Source organism: Felis catus, chromosome C1 (genome assembly GCF_018350175.1).
Source record: "Felis catus isolate Fca126 chromosome C1, F.catus_Fca126_mat1.0, whole genome shotgun sequence".
NCBI classification, from domain to species: domain Eukaryota; kingdom Metazoa; phylum Chordata; class Mammalia; order Carnivora; family Felidae; genus Felis; species Felis catus.
The window spans coordinates 34171480-34183802 of NC_058375.1; the positions used below are offsets into that span (position 1 = coordinate 34171480).

The window sequence follows — 12323 nt, forward strand, 5'->3', positions numbered from 1 at the left end:
AACTCAAATATGTAGAGGTAGATTTGGTGTCAGGCAGGGCTGGATCCAGATCTTTAAACAGTTTGGTCAGGCTCTGGTGTGTGTCTTAGCTCTGTTCTCCTCAATTGACTTCTTTGTTCTCAAGTGTGTTCTTCCAAGCGTTACAAAAGGTGGTCCCCAGTCCCTCTAAGGTTAGCCACAGCAGTATAGAAAGAAAGCTGTTCTAATAGTTTTTGCAGAAGTCCAAAGGCTATATATCTCGTTACCCTGATCTGGGTCACATGCCCCATGTAGCAAGAATGGGAGGAGAGGCAGTTCCCCTAAAGAAGATGAAGAGGCCAATTCTAGAAGGCAGAACACTAGATGTCCATGAGACACGTTGAGATCCCAAGTGAGCCTGGGGACACAGAGGGAAGTAGACCCAGCCCATGATGCCAGTCACACGTGGCTTTCTTGGGGCTTCTGTCTAGAGGTCTCGGAGTGAGGTGGTGTGGACAGAGTTGGGGCAGGAGCTGAGTGAGGTGGGGTCTGGTCATGTGGCCTGAGGAACCATGCAAGTGTTTTAACAGAGAAGTAATGTGAGCAGAACTGTGCTGTTTGTGGAGGGGCCTGGAGGAAGCCACCGTGGCCAAGACTTTGGTGGGGGCAGTGGCCTCTGGGTCTGGAAAGAAATTTAGTGGGTTTGAAAGATACTTTAGCCACGCGCTAACAGGACCTGGTGATTTGTTGGGTGTCTAGTCTCTGGGCTGCAGCTTGACCCCTGTGCAGTGAGGTCAGAGATGGGACCAGGTGGTTTCTGTGGTCCCTTCCAGCTCTGATTCTGTGGTTTGGGCTGTCTGAGCAACAGAGTCTGGAACCTATGGTGGAGGTGCTCCTGATGTGACAGCATGGGTCCTTTGCATGCCCTGGCTCCCCAGCAAGGGTCCTCGGAGACCCGCACGCACTCTCGGTGCCGCCTTTTGGTTCCTTAGCCTCGCTGCCTGCCTTCTCCAGCACTGTCTGTAGGGGTGCCCCCGCCCACCAGCTGCATGACCCGTCAGCATGCCACGCATGCCTGCCCATGGCTAGGTCTTGCCTGCCTTCCCTCCTTCTGCATGTTCCAAATGTCTGTGCCCAGCTTCCAACTTTCGGGGGGGGTTCCAGGCTACAACTTGGCCTGAGAAGCTCAGAACAGCTTCTGGCCTGGAAAGCCCAAGACCAGAGGTCGTGGCCAGGCACAGCTACCCTCCCTCTTGAGACCCTTGTTCATTGGCGCAGAAAGCCGTCTGTTCGGCGCCCTCATCGTGTTACTGCCATCGTCATGCCCATCCTGCCCGCGGACCACGTCCCTGGCCTGCCCTGACCCCTTACCCAGCCCCTTCTGAGGGGCAGCTCTTCCCCTTGGGTTCCCAGGCTGTGCCTTGAGCCTGGTTGAGGTCCTGGCAAATGGTCATGCCCCTTGCCCTCATCTCTCACCTCGGGTCACAGCCTGGAGGTGGAGGCAGTGACTCCAGAGAAGGTGGCCATGTCACTCCTGGGCAGACCCTCTGCCCTGCCCCAGCCATGCTCTGAGGTCCTCCACCCTCGGGTGCCTGGACTTCTCTCACTGGTGCCCCAGTTAGCCCCTCTGGAGAGGGTCAAGAGAAGGTGGGGGCAGGCACTGGAAGGCAACCTGGGATGTGGCCCAGACTAGGCCCTCAGTGTAGACCTGAGGCCCGAACCTTGCACTGAGTCCCTGTGTGACCCTGGACAGAAAGGAGTTTTCTGGGCCTCAGTTTCCTAGGCTGTAAAGTGGGAGCTTGGTTGCGGAATCTCTTATGTTCCGGTCTGAGTGTGGGGGCTACTTCTAGCCCAAAAGTGGGGTGGTGGGAGGTGGTAAGCTGGGGCCCAGGGACTCTACCCCACCTGTCTCTGAGGTGGGTTTGACTCTGACAAGCGGGGCTTCCTGGATGAGGGGCCCCTGCCCTTCCATCCTCCGGAGTGTCCTGCCCGGCCCGTGAGTACCTCTCTCCCTCCTCCCACAGTGCGCCGTGTGGCTCCTCGTTTCTCCATCCCTCCCAGCAGCCAAGAGGTGATGCCAGGTGGCAGCGTGAACCTGACTTGCGTTGCGGTGGGCGCACCTATGCCCTACGTGAAGTGGATGATGGGGGCTGAGGAGCTCACCAAGGAGGATGAGATGCCTGTTGGCCGCAACGTGCTGGAGCTCAGCAATGTCGTGCGCTCTGCCAACTACACCTGCGTGGCCATCTCCTCGCTGGGCATGATCGAAGCCACAGCCCAGGTGACAGTGAAAGGTGAGTGCCACATGCATGCCTGCCGTGGTCTGCGGCCCGCCCTGTCGCACAGGGTGACAGGAGGTCCCAGCACCCATAGCTGGTGAGGATGGCTGTTGTGGGGATGGATGAGGTCTAGGGGTCATCGCCCTCTCCTGGGGTCCTCCTGGCCCTCACTGGTGGAGAGAGGAGTTTCTGTCATTCGTAGTGTTAGTAATAGCAAACAGATACTGAGTTCCCGTGGGCAGATACCGCACTGGTAAGCACAGAGTACTTTGTTTCATTTGTATTATGCTGGGAGGTAGGCCCTCTTCCTGTTTTACAAATGAGGGAACTGAGATGCAGGGTCACGTGGGAGGAAATGACAGAGCAGAGACTTGAACTCTTGGGGGTCTGATGCTACAGTATGACCCCCTAGCCACTACATGGCACCAGACCCTCAAGTTTACCAACCCCCTGGCAGGAAGGATATGGTGAAATAGTGGCCAAGGGGATGTGGGCTCTCCACCAGCTCCCTGGGATAGGCATGCATATGCACACTCCTCCAGGCTCCCTGCCTCCATTCCTCCCTCAGAGCCGTCCTCCATTCGGCAACTGAAGTGATCTTTTGAAGATGTGAAGCAGGTTCTCACCACTCTCTTTTAAGAAAACAGCCTTCCAGTGGCTTCCCGTTGCTTTTAGGGTAAACACCGGGATCCTCACTCCCCTCACCCAGCTCTGCTGGCACTACTCAGTTCTGCCAGGCGCTCACCCAGCCCTCACTATGCTGGTTCTCCCCCAGTCCGGGTCTCAGCCCTGTGAGGCCCTCGTGGATGTCCCCAACTCAGCACCCCGCTGTCTGCTGTCCTTGTGTGCACCGGAATCATGAGTATGGACGCAGTGCTTCCCACTCACCCTAGAGTGTAAACTCCACAAGTGCAGGGGTGCGGCTGTGTGACCTGTGTCCTCAGCCCCAGCGCAGTGCCCAGCACTTAGTAGGCTTTTGATAATTATTTGTTAAATGGTCGGCTGTGGATCTGGGGCTTTTCTACCTTCAGTTTGAGCCAAGCCACACGTGTGTGGGGCCCAAAGCCCCAACACTTTCTAAAATCCAGACCTTTCCCTTAGGCGCGTCTCTCCCCAACACCAGCCCCAGTCACGCGTAGGTGCCCACAGGGAGCGCAGGCAAGCCCCAGAGGCAGACCTCAGCCTCCCAGCCTGTGTGCATGGGACCTGGTCAGGCCATGCCACCTCTGCGTCTTAGGTTGTTAGGTGAGGATCCAGTGAGTTCTCGAAGTAACATGGGTAGACACTAGATGACCAAAGGCCCCTGGAGGCCCTGACAGGTGTGGTCACCATCCCCTGCTAGGTGCCCTTAGAGGTCACCTTGAACTTTTCAAGCTCTTCTTCAAGGTGTGTTGTGGGGGTCAACCACATTCTGGTTGGATAACATCAAAGGCAGGCTTGGCTCCTGGAGTCATGACCTCAGGCCATCCTGAGCCTCTCACTTTCTTCCCAGCTCTGCCGAAGCCTCCAATTGACCTTGTGGTGACAGAGACAACTGCCACCAGCGTCACCCTCACCTGGGACTCTGGGAACTCAGAGCCCGTGTCTTACTACGGCATCCAGTACCGTGCAGCAGGTGCGGAGGGCCCCTTCCAGGAGGTGGATGGCGTGGCCACCACCCGCTACAGCATTGGTGGCCTCAGCCCTTTCTCAGAATATGCCTTCCGCGTGCTGGCGGTGAACAGCATCGGACGAGGACCACCCAGCGAGGCAGTGCGGGCACGCACAGGGGAGCAGGCGCCCTCCAGCCCCCCGCGCCGTGTGCAGGCACGCATGCTGAGCGCCAGCACCATGCTGGTGCAGTGGGAGCCGCCCGAGGAGCCCAACGGCCTGGTGCGAGGGTACCGCGTCTACTACACTCCCGATTCCCGCCGCCCCCTGAGCGCCTGGCACAAGCACAACACAGACGCCGGGCTCCTCACCACCGTGGGCAGCCTGCTGCCTGGCATCACCTACAGCTTGCGTGTCCTGGCCTTCACTGCCGTGGGTGACGGCCCACCCAGCCCCACCATCCAGGTCAAGACACAGCAGGGAGGTAAGTGCGGGCAGCGTGCTGGCTGGGTGGCCATAGCAGAGCTGGGGTGGGCAAGGCTGTGGCGAGGCCTCTTCTGTCAGGCCGTGGGCTTGGGGGCCTATATTCCACACACGCGTGGTCACTTGGGATGCAGGACATGGGTGCGAGGGTGTCTTCCCCTGCCCTCGAGGGGATCGGTGAGGTTCACGGCGCCTGGCGTGGGGGCGTTGCAGTGCCTGCCCAGCCGGCGGACTTCCAGGCGGAGGCAGAGTCGGACACCAGGATCCAGCTCTCGTGGCTGCTGCCCCCGCAGGAACGGATCATCAAGTATGAGCTGGTGTACTGGGCCGCGGAGGATGAAGGCCAGCAGGTGAGTGTCCAGCGGGGACAGGAAAAAGGAGGGGGGGCTCCTCCTGATCCCTTAGAGTCTGTGGTGGGCTCACCCAGGCAGGCTTTCTGGATTTTGTGGTTGTACGGACACGGCCCCCAGGGTTCTCCTCGGGGCTCTGGGGCTCACGTGGCTGATAAGGTTCCATAGTCTTTGTTGCCCCTGTGCTGGGGGCAGAGTCTGTCCTTGGGTCTGTCCGTGGGTTTCTTGGGCTCTGTGGCTTACACGGCACTGGCGGAGCCCTAAAGTTCCCCACTGGAGCCACTTGTCCCAGGTGTTCGTGGCCATGTAGTCTGTGCGGTGTCCGTGGCATGGGCTGGGCCGAGTCCCTTATATGGTCCAGGTGGCCCTGTGACATGGAGCCAGCCCTGGAGCCACGGTGGGTCCACAGGGGTCAGCTGCAGCCCGCGTTGGGGAACAGCCTCTGAGTGACCTTTGAGGTCAGAGCAGTCAGTGAGTGCTCCCTGCTCTTCCAGCACAAGGTGACCTTCGACCCCACCTCCTCCTACACTCTAGAGGACCTGAAGCCTGACACACTGTACCACTTCCAGCTGGCCGCCCGTTCCGAGATGGGGGTGGGCGTCTTCACCCCCACCATTGAGGCCCGCACAGCGCAGTCCAGTAAGTGTCTTCGGAGGCTACTGCCTGCTGTAGCTGGGAGGGACACAGACATACACACCCTTCTCCCTTGACCAGGGGGGGTGGTCAGGTCTGCCAGGCCCTGGACTGGACCCTTGTCTGGGCTCCAGGTCTGGACCCCGAGAGAGGGACAGGTAAGTTCCCACTGGTCTGCGTCCGGGCGGCTGTTGCCCGCGCTGCTCCCCACCCCCCACCCGCTCCTGCCCCTCCCTCTCCCAGGCCGCCCCCCCCCACGACCACCCAGGTAAGTTCTGTGTCTGTGACTCATCCTCTTCCCCCCCCCCACCCCCCCACCCCCAGCCTGTCTGCGCTGGCCACACTGGCTGACTAGGCCATTCCCACTGGTGGGATGGCCACGCTTGCCCAGTCTCAGACACGCCCCCGCTTTGGCAGCTGTCCTCCCTTTCCATGTCCCCACATCTCATCTCCCCCATCACCTACATTCCCTGCCCCGTGCCCCCACCATGAGAAAGATGTGTGAGCTGTGTCATCACACCGGGCCAACCGCACGTAGGGACACATCTGTGAGCATGAGACTTTGTGACCGAGAGTGTCCACGTGCCTGCCTTAAGACCACGTGACCTTCCACGTGTGGGTCTGTCTGTGAGGCCATTTGTGCTACACTTTGTGGCTTTGTGTGTTGCCGTGTTCCTGCCTGCGTGTGACTCCGTCTGACCGCCTGACTGTACAGCACCTGCATGTGTGTCCAACGAGTGTCTGGCGTGCCCTGTGATTGAGTGGCCATGAGGGTCTGTGTGATAATGGGGGCCACAGATGTATGGCTGGAGAGGATCATGGCATTGAGGCAGCAAAGGTGCTCACCCTAGACACGGCAGTCCATGTGACACGGGGCTGTGTGTGAATGTGCCAGTGATGTCAGGCAGCTATGTGGGACCTGGTGTTCATGGATCCATCCTGTGAGCACCTGCTGTTCTCCTGCTGCGCCCGTGCACGGTGCGGGGCTGGCAGTGACCCTGACGTGGCCTCCCACCTGTGGAGATCCTGGTCTAGTGGGGCAGATAGATGTTAAACCTGCAGTTACCCAAATGAGCTCTTAATTATGTTTGTGTTAAGTGCTGTGGAAGAGACAGATGATGGGATGGGAGCTTCATCTGGTCGGAAGGGCCAAAGGGGCTTCCTTGGGTGACACAGGCCTTAGGCAGAGGGTCAGCAGGTGCAAAGGCCCTAAAGTGGTCAGTGGTGAGCAGGGGGCCAGTGTGGCTGGAGCAGCCACCAGACCATGGCAGCTGGCTTCAGGTTCAGAGGACAGGTGGGAGGGCTGACTGGCTGCTGTGCAAGAGTGCACAGGACAGCCCGGCAGGCTGCCTGAGGCCAGGTAGGGGGCTGTGTGGTAGTCTGTGCAAAAGGTGGCAGCTCAGATGAGGTGTTGGTGGATTGGAGAGCTGCCTGGGATGCCAGCTGGCTGGGACTTGGTGATGGATTGGGTTTGGGATGCTGAGGGAAGGGGAAGTGTCAGGCAGATTCCTTGCTTCTGAGGTATGGACCTGGGAAGAGAGTAGGAAGTGGGACCTAAGCAGGCACTACAGCCCGAGATGCCTTATGCCGTGTCAGTGGTGATGTTGGGCTAGAGGTGGGGGACCCTGAGGAGGATGACCAGAGATGGCAGGAAATTAAGGAGAGGGGAGCATCTTAGAGGTTGGAAGAAGCAGACCAGATGCTTGACCAGAGCCAGAGGAACACTGGAGTGTCCACTGGGTTGAGGACTGTGAGGACTTTAGCTGGAGGGAGGGACCACTGCAGCTGGAGAGGGGGGTTGTGGTCCTGAGTGTGGGTTTCGTCTTTTAAGATAGGATTTGGAGTATATTTAAGTATTACTAGGAATGAGTCTGTTCAGAAAAGTCAAAAATTTGGGAAAGAGAAGGATTTTGGAAGCTCAGGAGGTGGGGGAAGGGGGCAGAGCATGGATGGGAGAGATCTGCCTTGGACAGGAGGGCGTACCTCTCTCCCCGTGGGAAGCAAGGGCGGCTCAGTGAGATTACAATTGTTGGGTGGGTTTGGTAGCAAGAGATGGAGGGAGCTGCTGGTGGGAGGCTTCAGTCTTCTCTGCAAGGTGGGAGACAGTTGTGTGCTGAGAGCTGAAGGTTAGAGCGTGGAGGAGGTTGAAAGCATGCTGTGTACAGCGGTGAATCAAGCCGGGCAGAGGACAGAGGCCACAGGCAGCATGCAGGGCCCGGGTGAGGCCACTGGGGACGTGCTCATAGGATGCCGGCCTTCCGGGGCAGGTGACCTACCTGTCCCAGGGCTGCCTGGAAGAGGGCAGAGGGGTTGGATCCATCCAGGGCTTGGCACAGGCCGGGCAAGAGCATGGGAAGAGAAGTAGGTGAGAGAGTTGAAGGGGCATGTAAGAGCGGTGAGGTGTGGGACCTCCGGGTCTAAGCTCAGTATTGAGGGCGGTAAGGATGGTAGGTCAATGGGCGGAGGGCTGCCCTGGGGGGCGCTGAAGAGCCAGTACAGTGCTGGGGACCTTGAGCAGCTGAGCTGGGGGAGGGGGAAGGTCTGCAAGGGGATGTCGGAGGCCACGGTTTGGGGGATAGGGCCATTCTGAGCCTTGGCAGTATCAAGGGCACGGCCACAGCCGTGCAGGGGAGGAGAAAGCCCTGGAGATGAGGGGCTCGGGGGCTCGGGAGGGGGACTACCGAAGTCACCCAGGCAAGGGGTGGGAGCAGAACTCTGGACGGTGAGGAAACCATGCTGTGGCACTAGGCTCCTCAGTGGGAATAAGGTCTAGAAACGTCACTGGGAATAAGGGAGGCACAGCCCCGTGTCCTAACTCCAAGGAACTGGTTGAGTGCGAGCACCTCCATAGGGCACGCTTTCTCCAAATCAGTCAAGGCTGTTGGCCTCTTTCCCATCTGGCCTCCAGTCTCTGTGGTTGCTTGTGGCTCCGACACCCTGTCCAAGAAGGCACAGGCCACGGCTACCTTGTGCCAGAAGAGCCACTGGGGCTGCTGGTCCTGACAAGAGCTGTGGGCACAGCAGCTAGAGTTCTCCATATGTGGTTGTGTGTGTGACGGGGGCAAGGGGTCAGGGAGTCCCGGCCCACGCTCATGTGTATCTGGCAGTTGTGTGTGTTTTGTGAGAGAAAGCATATGTGTGGGAGAGACCTTGTGTGTGTGTGAGGTGCTGTTAAAGCCCCATATGTGCGAAAGACACCATATGTGTATGTGGGACACACAGGGTGTGTGTGTGTGTGTGTGTGTGTGTGTGTGTGTGTGTGTACACAGGCAGAGCCTGTGGTCCAGAGGGAGCCAGGCTGTCTGGCAACAGCGGTGGCAGCCTGCCTAGGAGGGGCCCTGGGTTAGCCATTCTGTACTCAGGGACTAGCCGGCCTGGGTGAGTTTCCCATCCTCTGTGACTCGTCACTGTGTCCGTGACCCCCACCCTCCATCTGCCTGCTTCCCCCCATTTGTCTTCCCCAGCCCCCTCCGCCCCTCCCCAGAAGGTGACCTGTGTGAGCACGGGCTCCACCACGGTCCGGGTAAGTTGGGTCCCGCCGCCAGCCGACAGCCGCAACGGCGTTATCACCCAGTACTCGGTGGCCTACGAGGCAGTGGACGGCGAGGACCGAGGGCGGCATGTGGTGGAGAGCATCAGTCGCGAGCACTCCAGCTGGGACCTGGTGGGCCTGGAGAAGTGGACGGAGTACCGGGTGTGGGTGCGGGCACACACGGACGTGGGCCCCGGCCCGGAGAGCAGCCCGGTGCTAGTGCGCACGGACGAGGACGGTAGGCGCTGGCACCGAGGGGAGGGGCGGGGGAGGGGAGGCACCCCTCCCAGACACCACCCACCGCGCACCCCAGGGCCTCTGCCTCACACAAGCCGGGAAGGACTCCTCTTCCTGATGGAGGCTTAATAGCCCAGAGTGGGGAAACAGAGCTTGTGGGATAGCCCATGACCAAATCCCAGCCTTTGCAGCGGTCTCCAAGGCAGCTGGAGCCTTAAAAGGCTAAGATGGAAGAAGCAGTCCCACCTAAGATCTGGGAGGTGGAGACTGTGAAGACTGGTCCAAGAGACGCTCAGAGTAGAACCAGCAAGACTCACTCTCGGCCATATGTTGGCATGATGTGGGTGCCAGGAGGAGATGGGACAGGTTGTGCCCACCTTAGGATGACCAAAGGCCTGGTGCCTCACCACTGCCCTCCCCACCAAGTGAGATAGCTCTGGGCCCAGGGGGTCGGCAGGGCTTCCTTGTGCTAGGTGAAGGGACCCCTCCTGTGTCCTCAGCAGGGACAGACAGTCTACAAAAACTCTGTGAGGGCCTTTACTGGAGCAGTAGGGTGCAAAGGCAAGGCCCTGGAATGTGCTGTGCCCCCCCGAGCCAAGGTCCATACCACCAGGCCCGACTTTCTTCTCTTCCCGGTCCCCAGTGCCCAGTGGGCCACCGCGAAAGGTGGAGGTGGAACCGTTGAACTCCACTGCTGTGCGTGTCTCTTGGAAACTGCCCGTCCCCAGCAAGCAGCATGGCCAGATCCGCGGCTACCAGGTCACCTACGTGCGGCTGGAGAATGGCGAGCCCCGTGGCCCACCCATCATCCAGGACGTCATGCTGGCTGAGGCTCAGGTGTGTCACTGGGAGGCGGTGGGGTGGAAAGGTGGACGAGGCCAGCATGCTCTGCTACCTCTTTGGAGCCCAGGTTTGACCCATCCCCTGCCTGCCCTCGGGACTAAGACACCAAGGTGTCCTGCCGCATTAGGCTTAGGAGGTGCTCAGACCAGAAGGTTAGGGCTGGGTTCCAGGAAACACTCTCTTCCGTCTTGCCTACGCCAGCCCAGGCCCTGCCAGCCCCATCTGCCCCGGTGACTATCCCAGCCTGGCAGCCACCTCTGTGGCTCAGATACCAGCATTAGCAGTGAGGAGCCCTCTCTGCACAGAGCCCGGCTTCCATTGTCACCCTCTGCCCGGGCTTCAGCCCCCTAAGCCCTCTTTTGTGTTTTGCAGAAAGCACATTCACTGTCAGTTAGGCTGGGATTTGAGATTTGCCTTCCCCCACTCAACAGTGCTGGGCTGGGCAGCCATTCCTCCCACAGCCAGGGCAGGGAGAGCCCTCCTCCTGTCATCTCCCCCAACTCAGCCTTTGGCCATGGCAGAGTTCTGTGAATGGCCCAGCTGGGTGTGGCTCTACGCTTGGCCCTCAGGAGGATGGCTTGGCCCCTGGTGTTTACGCTCAAGGTCTGGGCCTGCCAGCCAGCCTCCTGTCTTCCTCTGTGCACTAATGTTCTCCAGGGGATAACAGTTTCACCCGTGAGCTTAGGGTGAGGTCCCTGGGGTATTCTGAGCACTGGTTTGCTGTTCAGGTAAAGAACCTGGGATACTGGGAGGTTATGTGAATGGCCCAGAGTTTCCCAGGAAATAGGTGGCTGAGCTTGGGTAAGAAACCCAGTCTCTGGACTCTGAACTCCTAGAAAGGGCTGTAATTGTTATGGAGAGTTTCCTCCCAAAAGATTCTGCTGAAGAGTCGTAACACCTGGTGTGGTCTGCTTTCGAGGTCTCCCCATCCAGAATCAGGGTCTTGGGGAGGGTGTTCACAGTGGGCAGCACTGAGGCAGCCCTGGGAGAAGGAGCCCAGATTCCCTTCAGAGCCCACAGGCCCTCCCCATCCAGCTTTTCACCCCTACCTGGGCTGGGCCCAGAAGTGCAGGTGCAGACCCCATGTTCTGCCTGCTGTACTCAGGGTGGGCTCACCCACACAGACAGATGGGGCCTTCTTGCCTCTGGCTGAGCTTAGCACTCTGAAGCTAAATTCTTCTCTGGCCAGAGGGTGCCCTCTTCCTCCTCTCATCCTGCCCAGTGCTGAGAGAGAACGGGGGTGGAGGAGGCGGACATGTGCACCCGCCTGCATTCCTGGGGCAGGTTGAGGACTCCTCCTGGAGCCTCCACAGACACACCCACCCAGAAACATCCCCGGAATGGGCTCCCTCCAGCCCCTCCCATCCTAGAGGGCCAGCGGCACAGCTGCAGCCAGTGGGGCTCTGGAGCCACCCTTTCAGGTGCCCCCTTCTGGTTCCAAGTGGTTTGAAGGGAGCTGGGCTACAGGAGGAGGGACACTGTCCATCTGGTTTCAAACATATCATGACGGGGGTAAACGCGAACTCCAGGAAAGCCAACTGAAGATGGAGGGGCCTGGTCCCCAGCCCAGCCACAGGGCCCAGCTGTCCTCCGACCACCCTGTCAGGGACACCACAGCCTGTCCGTCTTCACCCAACAGCACCATCTGCCTAGCCCAGGGTCCCCATCAGTTCTGGAAGAACCATGAGGGTCCTGTCCCCCTCGAGTGTGTAGCCAGACCTGTCTCCTTTTATGTGTGTGTCCATGTCGGGTTTGTCTGTTTCTCACTCGATGTTTTTCCTCCCTCTCTGTGTTTCCTCTCACTGCCTGTGCCTGCCTCACCCTCTTCTCCTCTCTCCTTCCCACTGCTCCCTTCTGTCCTCTCTCCCTCCGTTGTGCTTCATCTGCTTTGTCTCTCCTTCTTTGCCCTCACTCTGCCTCCAACACGGGAGAGGTGCGTTGTGAAGACCTTCCTGCCCAGACCTGGCTTGGACAGTGAGAGTCTCCCCCCCCCCCGACCCCCCCACCCCTGCTCCGAGACAAGGAACCTAGAGCAGAGGCAGGCCCAGCCATACCTTTGAAAGTGTCCGTGGCCAGTAGGGACCTGTTGATGGCCTCCTGCCATATTCTGTCCCATGCTCCTTGCAAGGCCTTTCCAACAGAGCTTCTCAGAACAAGAGGGACCGCAGTCAGTGGACAGAGGTTGGACCAGCACTTTAAGGGTGGTTGGGCCAGAGGATCCTCTGGTTGCTCTAGCCTGAAGATGTCATGGGCCATCTCCCTTTGCTGTGCTGGACACCAGCCAGCCTCAGTCCTCCAGTGTCCCCAGACCACAGAACAGACACCTCAGTCCCTCCACCTACATGCATCACTGCCTAAAGAAGAACGTACCTGGAGCGCCTGGGTGGCGCAGTCGGTTAAGCGTCCGACTTCAGCCAG

General features: G+C 59.3%; 1 protein-coding gene across 21 annotated transcripts in view; it reads left to right on the top strand.

Annotated features, from left to right (window-relative positions):
- The window catches only part of PTPRF (protein tyrosine phosphatase receptor type F), an 88607-nt gene that overhangs the window by 54389 nt on the left and 21895 nt on the right, over window positions 1–12323 (top strand). For 15 of the 21 annotated variants that reach the window (XM_045035680.1, XM_045035681.1, XM_023258614.2 and 12 more), the window contains 6 exons: window positions 1983–2252; window positions 3730–4311; window positions 4524–4660; window positions 5155–5299; window positions 8758–9063; window positions 9706–9899. In XM_045035680.1, coding sequence (XP_044891615.1) covers window positions 1983–2252; window positions 3730–4311; window positions 4524–4660; window positions 5155–5299; window positions 8758–9063; window positions 9706–9899 — 1634 coding nt within the window. The remainder of the gene's footprint in view (window positions 1–1982; window positions 2253–3729; window positions 4312–4523; window positions 4661–5154; window positions 5300–8757; window positions 9064–9705; window positions 9900–12323) is intronic. The other 6 variants (XM_045035679.1, XM_023258610.2, XM_023258611.2 and 3 more) reach the window with 1 other exon arrangement.